This window comes from Anticarsia gemmatalis, chromosome 12, assembly GCF_050436995.1.
Source record: "Anticarsia gemmatalis isolate Benzon Research Colony breed Stoneville strain chromosome 12, ilAntGemm2 primary, whole genome shotgun sequence".
NCBI classification, from domain to species: Eukaryota; Metazoa; Arthropoda; class Insecta; order Lepidoptera; family Erebidae; genus Anticarsia; species Anticarsia gemmatalis.
The window spans coordinates 3,956,375-3,980,325 of record NC_134756.1 but is presented as its reverse complement, the minus strand read 5'-3'; the positions used below and the strand labels follow the sequence as shown (position 1 = coordinate 3,980,325).

General features: G+C 35.4%; 2 protein-coding genes across 13 annotated transcripts in view; both read left to right on the top strand.

Moving 5' to 3' along the window:
- Positions 1-23,951, top strand: part of LOC142977085 (uncharacterized protein CG43867) — a 353,930-nt gene that overhangs the window by 1,094 nt on the left and 328,885 nt on the right. The window lies entirely within an intron of this gene.
- On the top strand, positions 7,701-8,781 carry LOC142977307 (uncharacterized). The gene has a single exon (XM_076121124.1). It carries the CDS (start codon positions 7,866-7,868, stop codon positions 8,481-8,483), a length of 618 nt encoding a protein of 205 aa, XP_075977239.1. The 5' UTR covers positions 7,701-7,865; the 3' UTR covers positions 8,484-8,781.

Sequence of the window (23,951 nt, the reverse complement as noted above, 5' to 3'; positions counted from 1 at the left end):
ATTAAGTAAGAAGGTGTTGCTTTTAATACAAACAATAAATGAATAGATAAATAAAAAACAAGTTTGCCTCTAATCGTCTGACGATGTCACTCGTAGCTATCCTAAGTTTAGTTGTTTTCAACAAAATACGGCGTAAGGTATATTTTAAAAACGAATGTCTTCTTCAACGTGTAAAAACTAACACCATTGTCAACGGAATGTAGAAGGAAATTACCATAAGTCATAGAACCCATAAAAACACATCATTAGCATAACGCTGAACACTATACGTGTGAACAGAATACATTTCACAATTAGTAAAAACTATATCATTTAACGGCGAAGACATCGTGAGAAAACTTGTAGTCTTCTTTATCAGTGTTGGATACGTAGTAATACTTGTATAATCTTGGAAGAACGACTTTAAGAACCCATTTTAATATGTCATATGGGTTATTAAACCAGTGCTTGGTTCCATGTTAAACCGGTATTTTAATAGGAAACTAAGCATAGTAAGCACTCAGTCTTTACCTAATGATCAAGAAATCGAGGCTAACAAAGTGTTACTTGGTCTTTTTTCTTAAATTAACACTTAGACATATAGTTTTGGAGCCCTATGCTGCAATATACTGACGTTTTTAATATCTGTTAACTTTGGTCCTAGACGTATTCTCTTTTGACAGTTTTTTTTACATAGGTTATTTACCTACATTTACTGTCATTACATTTAGCAAGTAGGTTATCTGACATCAGCTATTTATAGAAACTGTGAAACTGGCCCTTAAATTATTATACATAGTTGTATACTGTACCTACATGTTTTGACATAGCTATCAGTGCAAGATCGTTTACTCATATAGGCTAGATGAACCGCATGCATCTTACAGTCTGCAGATTGATAAAGCTAGTGTAACCATGGGAGTGCTAATTCGACAGTTTGAAATGTACTGCCACTTAATTGACGTTTGATGGTTTGGGGTATGGGATTTGGGACATAGTCCATTTCCCTCATATTGTTTATGCAGAGATTCACAGGGGTTTGTATTTCTAATCTGTTGTGTGTGCACTCCCAAGATTAAGTTTAAGGCCCACCTATGTAGGTACCATCTTCTGTGTCAATTGTGTATTAATGTTCCTCGTAAAAAACACATTTAACGACGGTAAATCGTTAATTTGTAAATCTTCGTAACATATTTTGTTCAGAGATATTATTGAATGAGTGCTGTTTTGGGAACATAAAGGTGTAATTTTAGCACTAGCCACAAGAAGTTCTGATCTCTATAGTCATGCCTGTATTGGTTTAAGAAGGATATTCGTGATCAATTTATAAACATTACTGATTTATCAATAACATTATGCAGATGATTGTTACATGTTTATTTGCCGATTGTATATCACAACACGACATTAATTAAACAAGGAACAATAAAGATATCTTGATACATTCTTTATCTTTAAATCGCGTTAAAAACAAATTAAACTAAAGCATCCATAATCTTTCTAAATCACACCAAAAAAGACCATGTAGGTATTCTCCTACGCCAAAATACTCAGAAATGTATTCTCTAAGTCTCTGCAATCTATTGTCGTGCTACATAAATATTAATGAGGACATTTGCACTCCAAAACAGACGCAAGTGATTTAATCTTAGATCATCGATGTTTCTATACAGCAGACACAATATTTAGTAGACATTAGCAAAAAACAACTGGTTTTTTTGCTCACGCTCATCGAAGATGATTCAAACACGGATTTCTTTTAATTTATTGTAAGTTTCTTATACCTAGATCATGTTATTTTATTGGTTGTTGTGACAATATTATGACAACTAGTTATGTTCTGTATGATTTCGCGACTTGGTACGATTCTTGCATACTTTCTTGTATCATTCACATCTGTATCTCACTTAGTTCTAAAAGATTATTGTTAGTCAGCAATGGTAAAGAATGGGTGCTGGATTACAGGTGTATACGGAAGAAGGCTTATCAATGTGCCTTGAATGGGCAGAGGCAAGCTGTAGATGATGATAATGATGAAAAGATCCATAGTCAGTTACAGTAGGTCACAGATTTCTGTTTTACTCCAAATCCAATTGAGATTTCTGTGATAGAACAGCCCTTTACAATAAAATGTTGATTGAGTATCATTTTTTAGAACTATGATATTATTCTAGTGCTAGTCCTATTCGAGTGATATTATTTGAGCTGTAGAAATAGATTTATTTATTTATTTATTTATAACAAGGTACAGTTACAGAATACAGACTAGGTAGGACTTAAGCAACACATTAACATGACATTTTAAATCTGCACTCCAATTACTACTGTACACAAAATTCAAAATTTATACAGTTTCAATGACGTGAGTGTGTTTGAGTGTTTACATGAAAATTAAAAAGACATAGTTACAATTTTTGCTAACGTATTTATCGTGGGTATATTAAAAACATGTTAAGATTTATTCAAATTGCGCAATAATTCCATGAATCTACTGTGACTGTTAACAAATATATCAACATGAGAACAAATATCGTTAAACTGCCTACACATTCTAAATAGTGCATTATTTTGAGACACATTATTATTACACGGTGGTATTCGAAACAGCTGCGGAGTACGCACAGATCGAGTAGGTACCTTGAAGTGTAACTGACTCAGGAGAGTTGCATTAAATGAACCATTCACGATTTTAAATAGTGTAGACATGTCGCTCATCCATCTCCTTCTATCCAATCCGACCATGTTAAAGTACTGAAGTCGTGCCTCGTACTCAGGTATCTTACGTCTTAGGCCGCATTTCAAGCAAAGAGCTCTCACAAACCGCCTTTGTATAGCCTCTATACGTTCTATATGTGTTTTGTATATCGGAGCCCACACTGATGAGCAGTACTCAATGATACTTCTGACTAAAGCATAGTATAGCGTTATAAGTGAACTAGTATGCCTAAACGGTTTTGAATTCCGAAGTACGAAGGATAACATGCGGTTGGCTCTATTGCATACGTGATCATAATGTGGTCTAAATGACATGTCTGAGTCAAAGATTACCCCCAAGTCACGAACCTCCCTTACTCTCTCCATTATTATGCCATTGATATTATAATTGTATTTGATTGGTGTTTTGGCTTTAGTGAATGATATAACCTGACATTTCTTTATATTTAATGACATATAGTTCTCGTCACACCATTTAGATACCGTATTGATATCTGACTGGAGTGCTTCACAGTCTCGGTGATCGGCAATACGTCTAAAAATTTTAATGTCATCAGCGTAGGCTAAACATTCACTGTCAATTTTACTGAGTAAGTCATTGACGAATATCAAGAACAGTAATGGCCCTAAATTTGAGCCTTGTGGGACGCCTGAAGTTGCCAAAAATGGTATAGATTCGTACCCACTAAGCGCAACAAGTTGAGTTCGGTTTGATAGGTATGATTTTATCCACCTATACAAATTTCCATGTATTCCGACATGATGGGCCTTCGAAAGAAGAGCAACATGATCTACACGATCAAATGCTTTTGAAAAATCTGTATATATAGAGTCTACTTGCTGTTTGTAATTAAAAGATTCACATATATAAGTTGTATAACACAGCAGGTTCGAGTTAGTTGATCTTCCCGTGATAAACCCATGTTGACGCGGATTCAATAAGTGAGTGAAGTGACTATATATATGCCTATAAACAAAGCCCTCGAATATTTTTGCAAACCAGTTGAGTATACAGATCGGTCTATAATTAGATACGTTACTCTTATCACCCGATTTATAAACTGGAGTGATCTTAGCAACCTTCCATAACTCCGGAAAAATTCCTTCTTGAAGGGATTTGTTGTATATAATTGATAGCGGTGTTACAAGCTTAGTTGCGCACAATCGTATAAAGATAGGCGGTATACCGTCAAAGCCACCGTTTTTTGTAAGATCCACATTTTTTAACTTTTGTAATATGTCATGATCTGTTATATGCAACTGACTAATGGCATAGGTCGATGCTTGAAAGTTGGGACGGTAATTTGTAGCTGTATTAGGGTAATATACCGATGAAAAATACTCAGCAAATAGGTTGACAATATCACTACCCGTGTTAGAAACGTTATCTTTATAATACACGCTACATGGGATACTGTTGGTGACTCGTTTACTTTTAGTGTATCGCCAAAAAGCTTTTATATTGACCTTAAGATCACATTCAATTCGCTCAATATATGTCTTAAAGCATTGATTAATGACGATCTTAACTCGAGCTCTAAGTAAAGAAAACATGTCGTAATCTCTCGGATTTCTGTAACGCTTAAATTTTTTATGGGCTTTATGTTTAGATGCCAATAACCTAATTAAATCCTTCGAGAACCAAGTGGGATAGCTGTTATTAGAAAATTTTGTTGTGGGGGTATATTTTTCAATCATTGAATAGATTTTATTATAAAAAAATTGAACAAAGTCGTTACATCCCAGTTGCGATGCGTGTTTCTCCCAGTCAATATCTTCCAGGTCTCTATTACAACTCTCATAATTTGTTTTACGATAGTTTAATTTATTAAGGGATTTATTATGGGTCAGTATTGAGATACTAGTTCTCAATACAATTTCAAAAGGCGGATGATGCAAGTCAACGCGACTAATGGGCAGTGCAGGCGTCACACTCAGTAAATCAGGGAAATCAGTAAAAACTAAGTCAAGTATCCGATTACTGCAGTTTTTTATAAAATTGAGTTGTCGTATCACTGTCGAGTTGAAAAGGTCAAGTAATGCTCTAGACCTTTCACAATTACAATTTAAAGGGCATCCTGTTTCATCCGACCAAATGACGTCTCTGAGATTGTAATCGCCCAGAACACAGTTCACTTGACCCGGTAAACTACTGAATATGGTGTGGCATTTGGTGAAATGCTTACAAACGACATCCGTAGGCAAGTATTCAGGCAGATAGGCAACGCATAAATTTACAATACAAGATCTGTTAATCCTAATTTGTACCCATAAATCCTCTAAGTACTCAGAAAACCATTCATTTTTAATTGAAACTTGAAGATTTCTTGAATAAGCGACAAGTACACCACCACCATGACTCTTACCGTACCTAGCCCGAAACCTGGCGTCTCGATCTCTGCGCACTACACAGTACCTATCATCAAACAATTCAGAAGACAGTATCGTTTCATCAAGCCAAGTCTCGCACAGGCAAATTATGTCAAAGTTATTACTTAAGATAGTATTATATATGTCAATTGTTTTGCTTTTCATACCTCTGATGTTTTGATAGTATATTGAAAGATTATTCATCAGCGTGTTATTTAATACTTATGTTCCAGACACATTTGTAAGACATAAAATTAAAGTTTAACATATGAGATTAAGACTCTCTTTACTTTTAATTAATATGTAATTGCTCTCAATTGTTTTTCTTACAAATATCCGTCCATTTTTCACCCAAACAAACTTATATCCTTGTTCTTTCGCCTTCTTGCGCGCTGCTGCATGCAATGACTTATTAGATGGAGATAAATGCTCTGACACGTAAACCGGTACCCTTTCACCTCCAATTCCCAGTAGGCCACTATTAAGTTTATTTGTAGGGTTCGATTTATTATATCTGTGCACCGCAGAGTAAAACTCGTCACGCTTTCTTACACAGCTAAACTTGGCGATAATGGTGCGTGGATACCTGCTCTCCTTGTTCAATTTTGCCACTCTAGTGCACTTCACTATATCACCGTCCTTCAAGTCGTGACCTATGACTTTAGAACACTGATGGATAAGACTTGGTAAATTTTCATTATGGTGTTCGGGTACGCCTTGGATCTCCAGATTGTTTTCTCGTAAATGTTGTTCGAGATTGCAAAGTCGATCAGATAATTCAGCTACAGTGGTTTTTAGGGTGCTGTTTTCTTTACACAACAATGCATTGTCCTTGACTAGAGTTTCTACCATATTCTTTGTTTCGTCATGCATGGTGCTCAAAAAATCAACTGATTGGCGAAACTCTAAAAGATCCTTCTTAATCGAGGATAGTTCAGTCTTCATAACACACGAGATCATTGCAGGTAGCTCGGACTTAAGTGTTTTAAGAACTTTATCGCTTATAGCAGAAATAAGTGCGTCATCTTTGTAATGCGGGGTGCTTGGTTTCGATGATTGGTTCTACTTGAAAGACCTACTTTGTTATCAATAAGTTTATTGGTTCACTAGCTTCGTTTATTGTTTGATATATTCGCTATTAATTGTTATCTAATTAGACTACTCCCACTCTATCTATTGGAGCTTCTTTGTCATTCATATCAAATCGAACAACATTAAAAATAAAATGAAGTCTGTGATTCGACGTTCTTCGATCTGATGGAGCATCATAAACCGTACTTACACGTTTTTTTTAACAATATCAGGAGATGAAACTTAAAAATCTGGAATTAAATTCAGAATAAATAAAAATATAAGCCAGGTGCTCTTGTGGTTTTCATTAATAACATGCTATCGAAGCTATTCGACAAAACAAGAACTGTTCTAATAGATACTGTTCTTTTTAGACACTTGTTACTAACACTCATCTTTTATTTGAAACCAAAACTACCAAAAAACAGTATTTGTAGATGATACAAACGGTCGTAAAGTAGGTAGGTACTTCAAAATCGCACAAAAAAGGCAACTGTATATTGATAATATGCTCATTATGCCCGTATGTTTATAAATCTGTATATACAGGTATGTACTTCTATTATGACTGTACATATTGTATACATGCGAGGTCAACGCACTTCACGTTTGCAACTATAAGGTAATAAACAAACACCTAAACGCACACAGTTTTATACTCTCATACATAGAATGAAGATTTTAAATCAAAGTGTGAATTAGTTCGTTATATGTCGTAATTTTTATTGTTCTCTATATCAACCTTTGTAACTACTTCACTAGATACTTTTAATGAGGAAAAAAGATTTTTAGCTGAGATTTATGCATATAGTCTTGGTGTAGTGTAAAAGAATGGAATATTTCTTTAGTAATAAAATCTTTTTGGAGAATTAAGAAGTATTTGATATATTTCGACTCAATGCTTCTTGAGACAGTGCTGCCTTTTATATTGGGGTATGTATGCCATCGTAAAATCAATTGGTCTGTGAAAAACAGCATTATAAAAGTTTGTATCTAGATAGTTCATAAAAATTTGCTATGAGTAGATAAATTTAACTGATTCACCCGACAATTCATTGAATAAGAAAAGGACTGTATCACACATCATTCATGTATGTGCAGGTCATTCACACACAAGTAGTATTTAAGCCTCTTCCCGGTCACGCTAGCCACATCCATTCTGTTCCACTATTCCAATTCTTTGTGAGAATCAAATAACAGTTTCTGTCTTGCTTCACGATTGCTTCCAGTTTTGGGTATATTTTACTGCGCCATTTAAATAAAGTAATTATCAGCATTATCTAGGTTACGTATTCCAACCTACGCTTATTATAACGGTAGCAAAGTAACGGTGGGAAGATTAGTAGGCGGCCAGTGTAGGCGAACGATTGCCTTGTAAGAATTGAGATTTATGATATTGCACATAAAACTATTTTGTTTATAATATAAAATTATTTTTCAAATGTTATTGTATATTACTTCTCTATATAGGTTTTATCTCGTGTTATTTTTCTTCACGCATCTTGTTGACAGATGTAAACTTTTTGCTGGCAGAAAAATAAAAGGAAAAATATAACTGGCCACTCTCTAAAAATGGCACAAGTCTCCACAAAGAAATAGAAAAATAACCCCCAAAACATTTTTCGACCCAATTTTCATCACAAAACGTCAAAATTCTCCGTTCGCGAACTAAACGTGTGCAAAATATATGTAAAGGAGTTGTTGGCTTTCTTAAGCGGCTTTCAGTTACTATGGCTACCAAACGACCTCCGATCAAGAAACCCCGAGAACTTGGAGAAAAAGTAGTTGAACCACCGGAGGTAGCCCTCGCTGCAATAGCTTCGTACAAAAAACAGAAAGAAGTGGGTGATTTTATTACTTTCTTACTTGGCGCCCTTGAACGAAACTCCAACTGGTTGAACTCAATAGTCGGTCGACAGAACAACTTTAGGTGTGCTTTGATGGTAGGCGCTGGCCCAAATCGTTTCCAGCTACAGGAGATAATTTATCCATCTGGTGATAGTGATATAAAACTCGAAGTAGAAATGAAAGACTCCGAAGATCACGATAAAATAGCCATCGCCGCTCTGGTCAGGCTGAACAACTTAGACCTAGAGAATCTCCTCAAGTACTTAAAAACCCGCCTCTGCGATAACAGTACACTGAGAGACGATCTATTGAAGGGTAAAGCGCTGGGTGTAAGTTTTGCCGTATTAAGGCCTATTTCGGAGAAGCAGTACCGAGTGATGGAGAGGATCGTTATCGGGAGTTCCATGAAATGTATCGCGCCCATACCCGTAAAAAAACGACGAAGGGACGAGAAATTATTGACTGGACCTCCTCTTAAGAAGACCAGGAAAGTCACATAGAAGGGAAAATAACGATAGTTGCAGGATCATTGGGTACAAAAAACGTTCGGGACAAAATGGACAGTCGTTATGGTGTACCGCAGTGTCATGTAGCATGTAATGGCAGCAATTTGGGTCGACTGTAAAATGCGAAGCTCACAGTAAATTATACTCATTTTTGCAATGATCGTTTCCGATTACCTATGATGGATGGGGGCGCATTTGTGGCGAAATGGCTACTACATTTTGACGGATATTCATTTCATTCTACCCTTGTAATGTGCCTTGTTATAACAGAAATATATTTCATTGAACCGGTTTTGTTCTTATTTTGTGTACGAGTGTTTCAAGTTTTAAGTGAATCACTTTCTTAATAGATTGATCCATTAATTAATATGTTAAGCTAAATTGTTTACGAAGGACGTTGAAAAGTAAAGAAGGAGAGCGTAATTAGATTCTGGTGTTCCCTTTCGTTAAACTGTGATCGTTTTTCTTCCGTCGTCGGAACGAGCGTCCGCCGGAGAGATCAATATCAGTGGAATCAGGGCACCGTGCGCGGCTAACTTATAGCCACAAATCCTTCCGCCAATAACTTATTACAATAGCACTCGGCGTTACGCAACTGTGAAGAGTGAAACAATAGTTTTTCCGAGTCCGTGTGAGCCGAGGCTTCCGAAAATGGTTAGTTGGGAAAGTTTTCGATCTGCTTATCGGTGGGCATAAATCAATTTGAATCATGGGAGAGGCTGAGTATAAGTTGGGTCGCTTCTGAGCCCTTTTTCTAACTTGGGACCGACCATACGGATTAAGGGAAGCCTGACCGTTGCGTAATTGGCGTAATAGTTGTGTGATTTATCGGATCTGTCTGCTGTATGATAACATGCTTGAATGATGATTTTATGGTCTTTTTATGCGTTTAATTGAATAGAACGAAAAAACACGCGTGTTAGAATCCAGTATGCATAATCCAATTAAATGATCATTGGTTCCGCACTATTAGCTTTGGTTCATCATCACACAATTTTTTCACGCCGAGGTAGAATTGTTTTATAGTTTACTGCACACATTTTAGTTTATTTTATTAGATGAATTTAAAATCTAGATCGTTATCTTGTTATAAGCAATTTAGTACAACACTATACCTTCAAAGTAAATTTATTTCGTGTAAAGCCTGGTAAGTTGTTCTGATATAAATAGAACTTGTAGGCGTTTTACTTCTATATTCTAAATGTTATTTCTGAAAATTGGGTTACATTTTGTTTGTAAAACGTTTAATTATATAACAATATCAGGTAAGGCATTTAGATTGAGACAAATCGATACGATCAGAACATTATTTACGTCTGATATTGAGATGTTTAAAATTGCCAACGAGCTGCATCGTTTTAACTTTATCTGACTAAAAGATTCTTAACTGGCTGTCTAAAGTCCTGATACTGAAAAATAAGCACCAACTTAAATGTCCACAATAAACATTTATTTCGAAATACTACTGAAGCAACGAACCGCGAACGAAGATCTTAAAAGCATCTTTTGTTCCCAATATTTATGAAATGTCTATCGAGTTTAAAGGAAAGAATTTTAACTTGAGAAATTCGTATATATTTTATTTGAACGTCGGGAATTTTTACTTTGGAATTGTGTCCGTTTCCTTTGTGAGTGGTATTTGGTATCGAATGTGTTTGCAAGCTTTTATTGCATCTGACAATCGATTGTTTCTTTGCGTATATTACTACTGTAAAGAGGCACTTGTATGTTGTTGGTTTATTGCAGTTTTTTCGGCTAAACTGTAGGCTTCATTAGTGTGGAAGCAAGTATCTGAGTACAGTACTTACTGTTCATAAAATAGATTAACGTTTTAGGAATCTACATTCAAGTCGTGACGCAGAGAAGTTTACCGACATACAAATCGATCAGTGAATTAACTTTTTACGGTTCCGATTCTAAGATTATTATGAGATTAACAAACTTACAGTTTCAATACACACCTTTATTCCACTCTAATTAAAAAAAATAAACACATTAGTTACAAAAAACTTTAAAACATTAAATTACCCTAAAATTATTATTAAAACAAGTCATAAATAAACTAACGATTCTAAAAATTAAGAATCTGAAGGAATAGTCTAACAAATGTTTCTTTTAAATCGTAAGATGTAACGTTTCACCTAAAAAGTTCAAAATGTGAGAGCGTAAACACAAAAATGTTGACAATTGTAGCGTTCGTTCAAGTCCCGAGAGCGACATATTACATTTTGAGTGTCGTCAGAGCTGTCGGCTACAAATGCCGAGTGTTTGCTGCTCTGCTATCAAATGATCTACTGTTATAGTGCTTTTATACGAATTTAGAATAATACTGGCTTTAATATATCTTAGATTTCGTCAATGACAACATGTAGGGATGTGAACGAAGCAAGGGCAGTTTGTAAGGATACTAAGTGGCTTTCTCTGGTAATCTATCCCTAAAGCAAAAAGGTGTGATTTTATGTAGGTTTGTATGTTTTTCGTGAATAACTTATTCAAAGCTACTAACTACTACATTACATTGTAATATTGTTAAATATCAAACCTTAGTTAAGTCAAACCCAAAACTTAAAGTATTCTGGCCTACGATATTGTCTAAAGCTTAATATGAGCTGAAAATCAATCTAATTATAATGAAAACCTAGTGCTCTGCTATCAGTGGTTGCTTGATCTTTACAGTATATTTAATTAACAAACGAACATTTAATTTATTACGTAGAAGAGTGCATAAAAAGCCATAAATATTTGGTTTCTTCAAAATATTCAACGTTGTCATTCACTCCAAGTATTCGTTGTGTCAACACGTTTGAGGAAAAGCCGCACATCTTTTATTATTCAGAACCGCATGAGATTCTGATCTAATCTTAGATTTAATTTACCTCTAAGGTTTTACCTCGAGAGGTAAATCCTTCGGGGTAAATTAATCTTTTTCATCTCAAAATATTTATTATTTCTCTCCAGTATTAAAATAACTTAGTTTGGTGCTATAATTTCCACATCTGTAGTTGTAACAAAAACAAGTAAATTGTTGGCAATATTAAACACAACTGAACGGAGCTATTTTCTAGTAGAAGACAAACTAAAGCAAAACCAAGCGAGGTAAATTCAGAGACGTATATTTTAAAAATGTAGGAGCTCGTGCAGTATTAAAGGAACCCGCAAAGTTTAATGCCGAACATCCGACCGACTTAATATAAACCGCCGGTGAAAAGAAAGTACGAAATTGTGAAACGAGGTAATAACAATTTTATAAGAACAAATAAATGCATCTACGATGCCGCGGGGCATAAAGAACCTTCATAAAATGAAACTGCTTTTAGGGTTAAATTTTTATTTTAAACATAGAAAGGGATTTTGATGGCCCTCCCACGTCGTTGTAGCGCGTTATCTTTAGATTTAGGGCTTGTGTGCAATAATAATACGCGGAGGAAACGGTGATTCACACACACGTCTCGCGGCTCTCACGTGACGTTTTCGTCACCTATTCAAATTTTTCTGTAAATTAAATTTTGGTTAATTAAAAAAAATATTTGCCATTGATATGTTTTTTTTATGTGCCCCTGATGTGTTCCACTGCTGGGCAACCGTATCCCCTCTTTCCTTCCAAATCCGTCTGTCCTGTGCCAAACCTACCATGATCGATCTATTATATTAATCTTCATTGACATGTACTGGAAATTAAGGAGAAAACAGCTATTTACAAAATATTATTTAAAATTCATCTAATCAATTACACATATCATAAAATTTACAACGAAGATTTTTGGGATTCAATCCTATAGAAGTTCGGGTTTATCGGTCAGAAAAATGGGTCAGTTATCAAGTACAAATAAAAACAGTACACTCAACATTTTCTTCCGTAATCCCGATCTCAAATCAGATTACTTATGCTAATATGACAGCCAGCCGAGAACTAATAACCATTATTCCTGAATTAATATCAACATTAAGTACAAAGGTGTCACCCAGGGAGCGTTACTGTGACACGTCCATAATTGGTTGTTTAAACAACATTCCTTATAGCGAGGCTATTTCAAATCATTGAATAATTAATGACCTTTGAAAAGCTGCAATTCGAATTTTGTAAACGGAATTCTTAATCGACTTAAGAGGTTTTCCTTTGAGTTTTTTTGAGAGGGCGATTTCGTATCACTTTCGTTACTAGAACTTCTAATGTAGTTAAATATAAGCTGTTAAAAGTAGCGTCTTTTTTATGCAGCATTCGATACCGTAACCAACGAGTACGGGATTTCTTGCTTATTATGGTTTATTTTATGAAATTGATATTATACACACAGTTTTTTTAGTATTTTGAGGCAATCGTTAAATCAAAACCGATACTGGTGCCCTACGGCGAAAATGCCTTACAACGTAAATAGCATTGATAACTTTTCATTTAGAACTCAATATAATACAAAATATTTTTTTTGGAATCTATAACACGAGGACTTAATTCGTAATTTTCGCTCAACCATCAATATACTTCAACGTACAAGCTATCCGTCGTATAAGGATATGCGTATAAAAGTACGGTGGGCAGTTAAAAAGCCGGTCGCACATCTGTTCACGAGTAATACATCGAGAGGGCCACCTGCTTCCCGCCTGTAGTCGCAGGTACTTGCTGCCTTTGTTTGACGACGACTACTGTGACGGGTATAGGGAGTTCATTGTGGTTTGATATTGAGTTGATATCTCTGCTCTGGTGCTTCTTTTGAATGGCGGCTAGGAGCATTTTGGAAATATTTTTGTAGTCACTTAGTCTTGTTATATGCGAACTTCAATGTACGAAAAAAATATTGAGAATTTTACAAATAGTTAGTCAGGTCTAAATTAAAAATGTTACTTTGACGTGTTAATTAAATAGCTGTGTGTGAATAATAATAATGTCCTCCTAGCCGATATACGGCTACGGCGGTCAGTTTCATTGAAACTGGCCAGTGTGTGTGAATAGGCCCTGTGTAACTGCAATATTATGTACCTACTTAGATTTCAAAAGTGAAATTTTACTTTACTAATTCGTTTACGACTATTACATTACGCTGTAAAAAAAATATAGCAAAAAGTATAACCACATTGTTATTTCTATTTGAAAACGGCTGGCTCTGGCTATTGTCGCAAATGCAACAAAATAATAACAAGTATTGTTCGTGACCTGTAGAATGTACCTGTTTCTTGGAGACGCCATCGCGCCAGCTGCGTCCTATTAGAGGATCCAACCAACTGTCTGTGGTTACTAGCTACCTAGATAATACAGCTACACTCGTTTGCACGTGGCGACAATACCTTTGGATTTTCTTAGAATTGTGTTTATAGTTCTGTCCTTATGCTTCCCGCGGTAGATTTTGAGAGAAATACGTATCTTTATTAAGTATTTCACTTTGTCAACTTAGCACCCTTCATACCCCGGCTTTCTATTATCTTGCTGGGTAATAAGAGGGCTCGTTACTTAATATAGGTAATACGTAATCAGTAAACAAACGTTGTCACTTGTATGCAATAAATATAAAATTTTTATCTCTACCTTTTCTTTTAAACTGTTTCAATAAATTTCTTTTTCTAGAGCCCACATTATCCTATTTGTCAATGTACACATTATTTTTGTATCGCCCGTGAGTATGCGGGTGACACATTTAGGTAGCATAATAAATTCATCGAAGGATCTGCCTTTAAAAGGCCAACCAATTTTACTCGGCGACTGCCTTTTCCCATTTTTTGATAAACGAGCCGGTTGATCGAACCGCTGTCCGTAGAAGGGTTCCAGTTTTTTGATAATATCTCGTCACAGGACAAATTTCTATGTGATATGGGCCTAACTGGCCCCTTCGCACGATAAACCCTTGCTGCCTGTGATAAACGTATGCTGTACGACCAATCTTGTGCAAACAAATTTGAGCTTTGTTGGTCCCCCGATAGTGTCTATCTATGAAGATTTCATACTTATATACTAAAAGAATTGCAGCCCCTTATGTTCATGTCTACTGTTTTTTGCTGATTTGATTTCAGAGAGAAACTTTGAATCGCTCGGTCAAAGTTTTCCACATCGTCATCCCTTTAGTTTCCATAACTGTGGTTAGCAGATCACATTTCAAAACCCGTCATCCATAAAACATCCAACTTTAAATAGGAAAGACGACGAGGAAATCGCAGCACTTTTTCATGGAGGCAATAAATATTATTAGATAAATATGTATCATTGTCCCGTGTCATGGCGTTGTTTCGATAAAGAGATGGCATCTAGTTGGGGAGGGAATTCAAATAGTTTGCGAGTTGAGAGCAAAGGGCTTGTGACTGAGCTTTGTGTTTTCAAAGAAACGCCCGCCCTTTATGTTACGTGTCGATATGTCGTTACGCGTTATTTTGAAATAATATATTTTATCTTTGATACGAACGCAAACGTGACTTGTAACATGTACCCGGATCGTGTCAAAAATATCTTATTCCATAAGGCTTTCCACGTATGTTACTTCAAAAGAAAAGGTTGGATAACGCAAACAATGGTACTATTTAAACAGAATGTGGATTAGTAGGTCTTTTTTGTACAGTCACGTTTTTAATTAAACGGAATTTATGGGCAGTGAACGTAACATTATGCAAGTCACATTTTCACATGTGACTTGGCTCACTTTATAGCTTTCACGTATTACTCGCAAATGGCGCCCCGACATGGGACCTACAAATGTATTGTTCAACATCATAAGAAATATTACTTTTGACTGTGATTGTGTAAAGTGTCACATGTAGCGAATGTTATAGAATTTATAACTTGACAAAAACATATAAATCGAGGCCCGAGTATAATTTATGTGCGGAAAATAAATCTGTAAGCGGATACAAGTTTATCCGTCCTTTCAAAATAAGGGAACATGGCGCAGGTCCGCCGCGCTCCGAAGTCGGATGACGAATGTCCACATCTTTGCCCTGGGACGGGTTATATAATGCGTAAAATTACTGTCTTCAACTATCTTCATATGTTTCGTGTGTAACGTTTTCTTCTGATATACGTTTATTTATTTAGGCGGGTATAAATCACTTTTGGGATGCACGTACATTTTCGGCGCAGGCTCGCAAGTGAATGCCATTTTATTTCAAGTGCCATAGCGTGTGGATTTATTATCTTTTTGATTTTGAAGCGGTTTGGGTTGGACTGTTTTGTTATAAAAGTATTTTTTCTATCTAAATTCAAATAAGTGTTATGAGAAAAACATCCTATCAATGTTATGTTCTTTAGTGAACAAATGCGGCAGTAAAGTAGTTCGCATTCACTTCTCACTTCTTAGTGTTGTTGAGCATTCTTGAGCTTCCTGCTGAGACGGTATCTTAAACATGCACGGAGCTGAGCGGCGGCCACGTGCGAACCACTCCACTTTAATTAAGCGGTGATTAAAGTTCTACGCCGGACTTCAGTGGAATCCACTCCGACCGTGCGTTGTTCGCGCCCAACGTGGGACCACTTTATTAATCTTTGTTTACCCATTGCATTCTTTTTAATATAAAACTGTTGCTTATAAAAGCCTTTGAAATTACCTCGAGGAACCGTAATAAATAAAACATGTTTGCTATTATGTTTTATAAGGGATAAAGTACAGAGAATTTATTACCCACTTTTCCGTTGTGCAATCTTGAATCTCCCGCTGAGGGTATCTGGTACATGTGGAGAGCTGAACAACAGTCACGTGCGAGTGGCTCGACTTTAATTAAGCGGTGATTAAAGTTTTACACTGGACCTCGGTGGAGTCCAGTCACCGGCTCCGTTGGCTAACGTGGACCACTCTCCATTAATTGTTGTTTACGCTCCGCATTGAATACAAAATTTTAAAGACCGTTTTGTTTCGTTTCATTGAATTTGTTTTTTGTTTGAATCGGTGTTGTGTTTTGTTTTTCGGACTTATTTGTTGACTTTCTAATTTATCGATACTAGGGTACTTTGTAACTTACTTTGCGCAACTTAAGCCCAGTGTTCTTTGGAGCGGTTGTGATTGCTTAGAGAATTTGTTTTCTATTATGTTTAAACAGAAGTTACGGCCGTTCCAAGCACTTTATTCCCTATGATGTATATTAATAAGGGATATTATAATTCAAAAAGCACACTGCAAAGAAACTGCGAGGCCTCCTGTTCAAAATATATTTATCGTTTGCCTAATTAGCCATTAGAAGGTCCCTTTTTCCTGAGAACGCAATTAATTTACAATTATGTACGAAGGGCTGCACAAAGTCTTATTAAATAAAATGTTTCAAAGACCGCTTCCCCCATTAATTTAGGGCAATTTCTTTCTTAGACGAATCTTTAATTATCAAAGATTTACAATTTCTGAAAAATTCTTTTGCGTCTTTTCACGCCGGCGTTTTCGAGTTCACATTTAGTATTTTCTTCTACGTCCTTAAAGTTAACCTTAGGAAAGTTGCTGCTAAATACAAAACAACAACTTTCATTTTATGTCATTCCATATCAGATACGTCGTAATCAAACTAAAAAGTACTTGTGAACACTCATTAAATAAAATATACTTTCCATTCACACATTCCCCACATTTTATTATCCACAAAGCTGTTCCCAGCACTTAACCTCGTGAAACTAAACGTCTGAACTAATTTACTGAAAGTTCCCCATAATTACGTCGTCGGTAAAATAATTCTCTCGTTACAGGAACCTCGTAGTGAATATAAAATGTTCAATCATGATCTTGGAGATCACTTACGGGCCTCGGAGGGCTGAAGCTTTATCCTAGTATTTGAATTTTTAATAAAGAAACGTCAACGCAGCTTTTTATATACGAAAAATGTTCGTCAAATGCTCTCGTAACGAGTTTCTGTGGGGTAGAGCGAAGCCAACAGTGTGTTAATGAAGTTACTTTACATTTTTCAATGTGAAATGTGATAAGTTTATTGCTCCTAGTTTTTGGGAATAATGAAGTGAGAAGAGATGGTAGACGAAATTTTGGAGAAAAATTTAATTTAGTCTAGAATCTGAATGTCTTGTCTTTTTAGTGTCTGTTTGAAATGACTTTTAAATCGTTACGAATCATTTTTGGGATAATGAAGACACAGGTTTAAGACTTTGATTTTTACATTTAAAGTCTGTTCTCTAGGTTTTATTAGAATTCCTAAAAGAAATGTGGATTAAGTAGGTGCATCGATATCGATGTATTTAATTGACTTGAGTATTATTGCTAGGATGAACAGCGACATTCTCTGCTAATTATTTCTATAAAGCTGCCGTAAATTTTAACTAAAATTCTTACAAACACTTGCTTCTATCACATTAAATACAATCGTCTAAAGTTTATTCATTCCTCCTCTCACTGTTAGTCACTTATACGTAGCAGACCAGAGGAAAAACGCGGAAGAAATATTGGATTCTCAGGGCACGAGGTTTCAATCGTGGCCATATTTAATTAAGCACACCCCATGGGGTTTTACCCTGTTACGTCGAGATTTTATTTTGCTTTACCACCCCGTCTATCGGGTAAATAAATAGTGCTTTTAATACCAACTGAGATGTTTCTACGAGTTGTTTTGTAGAAGATCGTAATGTGTTTAGTTGTAGTAAGAGTTACAGTAAGATTGTAGACTATATTAGAATTCTAAAGTTTAATAGAAATATTTCTTTTTTTTATATTTAAAGGCGAATTATATTAATAAAACTATTGAATGGCGTTATTTTACTGCATTTGGAAGCTTTGTTTATTGCTTAACCATACTTTACTTGACCAATTTATTATAGCTGGTCTTAATAAAGTAGGTAGAAAGGTATGGGTGTATTTAATACTGAAGTTTTGTCGTATTGATTACCTATACAAAAACAAATACTACCTATACACAAATATATTTGTGATTTTTTTGTGCCAGACATTTTCTGCTATGAGTTTCTAAATCCAATGTGGAGTGTCGTCGTGCAGCAAACTTGTGCGGCTCAGCCATGACCTACACACATAAATGTTTTATAGTGTCGCCTCAGAAAGAAGTCTACATTCTTCACGACGCACTTGTGAACTCTCAGCTCTCAAGTGAAGCAAGTGTGAACGAGAAAATACAGGGAAAGTGTTTTAAGTCTGGAAACTTTATAAAAACCATTTGTATTTTCGACAAAGCCCCGATTTATACTACGCAACGACCATTGCAGAAATACGACGTAGTATGTTGTCCATAATATCAAAATTTCATGTGTAAACTCCCACCAAAGCATTCTGTTTCAAAATGTTTCGCTTGAAAACGTTTATACATACGAAAAGCTATCAATAACTAAACCCAATCGATCAGAATTCATCTAAAAATTCTATCACCAACTACAAAACGAACAGAAGGCCCAGTAAGCTCGAACAATCCAACTAAAAATACAAAAGAATCGTTTTCAATAAAAATAAAATAAGTTTTCTCAGTCCAACTACGTCTAAATTACTGTCTATTATGGACCGGACCTCGGTTTTTTCCTATTCAAATTGAATCGCCTTGTCTGTTGCCGTCTGTGCCCTGGGGAACCTCCGAGATTAATTCAGACCGTTGCTTTGTGCGATATGAATTATTGTTAGCCGTTGTTGCCCGCTGTAGATGGGCTAACCTGCTCCGCAAACTAACGCGCCTTTGAACTTGCCTATTTGTGTAGAAGGGTTATTGTTAAATGCGGCAACTGCGTCAGTGGGAAATGAAATAACTGGAGTAAATGTCAGAGGTCAGAGCAACACAATGTGAACTGAAACAATAGCAGCTACTACACTTCCCTGCTCTTTTATTTAGTGTTGTTTCCCGACAAACAGAATGTTGTACAATTAGGTAAAAGCATACAAACTTTCGTTTATCCAGAACCCAGTTTCGTTGTAGTTATTTTTAGCGGCGATATACTTATTCGACGTTTTGCCTTCTCCAAATCGAAATACAAGCAAAAGCGGATTTAGCAGCACTAAACAAGCTCATAGATGGAAATGACTACACGATTATCCTTATTTATGGTAAGTATAGCAGTAACTTTCCCAAATGAGATAGAATAGCTGACAGGATCACGGATATTATAATATTTTGCTACAGAAAATAAATAGTGGCAAAAGAAAAAGTGTCTGCGCTGGGAATATTTATACAACTATCATAATACTGGGACTTCTGAATCTTGTGAGTTATTGTCAGGTGAACGACGTAAATCGATTAAAATTTTAGTCGTATAGTTCATCACGTTCACATATTTTATTAGCGTTGCATGTTATCAAATTGCATTTTATAATACCTAGACTTATAATCGATGTTATCATCAAATCATATTTGGCGAGATCCATATCAAACATTCATGTTAACCTTTAAAACTACCGATAAAATCAGCTTAACATTTAAATTCTAGAAATAAACGTGAGAGACTGAGAAGTTATAAAACTGTCTTTGTTTTATAGAATTCCAAATTGATTCCTTTACTTATCCTTCATATAACAAGTCTTGGTAATCCCATTCTAACTGTATTAGGTCGGTCCCTCTCGCATTGGGACCCAGGTGTCCACTGAATTGTTTCACTACAAAACCATTTAGACGCTTTGTCCTGGTCACTCCCTTAAGACTCTATTAACTAGTTTCTTATTGTTTATTTGTAGCCCGTTTTCTTCTACATTTGTCTTAATGTTTTGGGAAGATCTGTATTTACGGGAGCGTGTTTTATTTACGAGCACTTTTTGCCATTTCACTTGTGTGTTTTTTGGACCATTTCTACGTATATTAGATCGAAATTGTGAAGATGGTTGACAAAACCACCATTTGACAGCCTCCGTGGCGCAGTGGTTTTGGTCGCCACGCCGATACTTCTGCGTCGATAGGTCGTAGGTTCGATTTCCACACGTAGTAATTATTTGTGCGATCCACAAATAATTGTTTCGGGTCTGGTTGTGCTTTGCGTCCGTCGTTAGTATGTTTGTAAAAGTCCTCGCGACACAAGAGCAATTCTTAGTGCGGGAGTTGTCTTATATTTAATATTGACATAACAAAACAACCACAGGCTAAGATAATACAGATAGATTCGCAAAACGGATAATTTTTGCGTAGGTTTGAGTTTCATAGTTATCCTTTTCATAATAAATAACCAACTTTGTGAGTTTGAATGAGTTGTTCACCTCCTTCAGATACGTTATACAAAAATGGTCCATCATTCGAAGCTTTCACCTCAATTTCTTCTGAAGAGCTCTCAGGTACATCAAAATAAACTGCTTCAGGTTCACGCCTACTGAAATCACATCATTTACTGAATACTCCCATACAACTTGAGTTTCTATTCGCTTTGCTCCAATTTTGCTCCGAAGCCCTTTTCTAACATCCTTTGCTTATCCTTTTAATATTATTAATGCGAAAATATGAGTGGCAAGGATTTTATTCAAAGACGCAGGATATTTGGATCAGAGGTGAATAAGTACGCCTGATTTTTGGTATGTATACGTAAAAAATGATAAGAAAAAGATTATTGCCTGATGTTGAAATTATTTTCAAAAAAATATTAGCTATTAAGCTTTTTCTGGATAATTTTCGATTTATAAATTATTTTCCTTCAGCCATTCAGAAATAAAATTACTTTTCGATATTAAAATGGGAGGTTTTATTGAACTATTTATACGGAACACGACATTATGGCTTCTGTTGGCTTTCAATGCATTCCCGGGATCTATTGTGCGATATGATTTAAACGCTTTCATAGAAACTTGTCAATGGATTTGAGGGCACCACCATTATTCTGTGTCTGTGTGTGTGGGGAATTTTTGAACGATTTTAAATCCATGGCTTGAATCTGAAATTAGGAGCTTGCATTATGGTGCGGTTGATGTGAATATGAGGAATATGTGTTATGAATTCTGAAGCCGCACTTAAAAAAGTATTTTGTTCTATTTCGTAAGCGAATACATAGATCTAATTGCTTAGGACATTCCAATAGCCTTTTTTCATGTAAGTTGCCTACAGCTAGTACTACAGTACCTAATTCACAGAGCTTTCAAATAATGCCTCATAAATCATTCATCCAGGCACTTAAAGAATGCAGACCAGATTCTAGATTTACATTTTAATATTTCCAATGCTATCTTTGCGGACTTCAAACACCCATTGTATAAATCCTTCGGACGAACGCTTTTATCTTTGTCTCCAAAGTAAATACGAGAGATGGAGTCTTCCAACGCCCCAAGATTTTCTTCCCGCGATATCTGATAACCGATAGCATTTCAACGATTTTATACTTTGCTGCAATAGTTTTAGGTATCATATTCGTGTAAAGGCGTGCGGATAGTTGGTTCCAATTTATACTCTTCAATGGTGAATTTGTTCGTCTTTGATTTCGCTCTTGTTTTGTTCGAGCGTATTGTGACAAATGTGGTGGACATGTCTTTCATAAAGACTTGAAGAGTGCTAGAAACTTAATTAATTTTTGTGAAAGAAATTGCTTCGATATACTCGTTTTTATTTCTATTGAAGTAGCAACAAAGATGGAATTTGTAGCTGCTATTTTCATTGTTGGCTAATCTTTCTTTAATATATTTAGCGGGTTTGTAGTTAATTTCATGTATTCTCAACTCAATCATAACGTTGTTATGTTCTAATGGGATTTATATAATATATGTACATGTAATAGTAACTTTATTACAAGGGCTAACTTCCGTCCGCACCTACTACGCATTGAAAGATTTTCCGTGGTAAAAAGTATCGTATGTTTATCTAAGTTATAAAATACCTAGGTTCTATACATACACCCACCCATCCTCACAAACTTTCGCATTTACAATATTAGTAAGATTCCTGATGTTCTTCCAAAATGTGAAGACAAGCTCGTTAAGAGAAATCACCAAACATTTCATAGTTATTGCGCAACAGAACAGGCTATTAGGAGACAAAAGTGCTTGCCATGATGGAGAGGCACGGGAGTCTCCCGGCTAATGAGTGAGTACCGCGATTGTTCAGATAAGTGAAATGAATAAACAGCGGTGGACCACGACGACTAATGACGTTTACTAATGATGGAAGGTTCGTTTTGGATGATGAAAAATAATTAGGTAGTTGTTGAAATTGTATTGGGAAAAATGTCCATTTGTCAATGTTTAATTTTAGTTAGTTTTTGTATAATATAATTAATACCCACCATGCTCGTGTTTATATTACTGTTACTAGTTAAGTGAAGATTAGGCAATATCCCTTTGATGAAATAGTGCAAAGTTCGATCAACCATTTAGATGTTTGATCGTAATTTGCACAATAAATTAGACCTATTATAGAATAGAGCAACCTTTCGATTTTATTTATATATAGTCTTTTATAGTGTTATAGATTTTACATATAATAATATAATCAAAGAATAGTTTCACGCTACCAACATCTACATAGCTAACTATTTTTAACCTTATTTATACCCAAAATGATTCTGATATAGAAGACTAGAGTTACTAAAGCTCTCTAAAGAATAATCCTGAACATTCTTTAGCTAAACACATATATACAGTAATACTGGTAACATTACACGGTCCTTTCAGCGCTGTAATTTTCAAGTCTCTCTATAAAATGGAACTTCAGTGGAAAGGGTCAGTCAAAAGATAAGGGTTGTCGGTCAAAGGGCTAACAAGTTGTTAAAGCAAGTACAATTAATGATGTTTTAGATATATTATGTTATAATCTTTGTTTTACTAGGTACTGTAGTACGAGTTGTTAAGTAAAGGAATATTTCTGGACTGCAAATGCTGGAGTAAGATTGTTAGATTTTTGTTCTACAAGTTAAAACTATTTTTTTTTTGTATTAAAACTGTAAACTTATACATAACTTTACTATTAGAATACACGTGATCAAATATTAAGGTACTTTATTTTTAAACCGGTTTTGGGCCATTTATATAAAGGCAAAGATTTACTTAAGAAATCAGTAATAATACAATATATAAATAAGCAGCCTTTTCTATAAAGTATAAGATTTCTAAAGTTCCGTAGAAAATATTCTAAGGTCAATAAATCCGTTGTTCAGACAACCAGTACGAGTCAATTTAGTCCCACATCTGAGCCCAGGCTTAGTACAGACAACTTTAGCCCTGGTTTTGTGTACAAGGAACCTGAAATTCCTGAAACGATTTTAGTAAAAGGTACAGATAGATATCTATAACCTGTACATTCCCTTTTTTAACTTAGTAGGGTATCATAAAGGACAATTGTAAGTCGTTGTAGATCTATTTATATTTCTTGAGTTACGATTCATATGCTTATAATGTGCCTGCATATGAATCGTTTAAATATTGCTCTGTGTATTGTGATTAAACAGGCTGGTTGAAAGACTTCGTTTTATTTACTTGACTATCTACTCAGGCAGTAATTATTGAATATCACTACACAATTATTTTTAATAGTTCTCTTTTTGTACCCAAAACATAGGAACTCTTAACATAAACTCCGTCATAAGCGTTCCACAATTTCTATACCCACTTCCATACATCTACATTAACCCCGTAGTAAATCTCGGTTTATTACAATGCTACCAATAAA

Bases quoted from the DNA above. Each gene is read 5' to 3' on its own strand.
- LOC142977307 (XM_076121124.1), top strand. From the start codon at position 7,866: ATGGCTACCAAACGACCTCCGATCAAGAAACCCCGAGAACTTGGAGAA.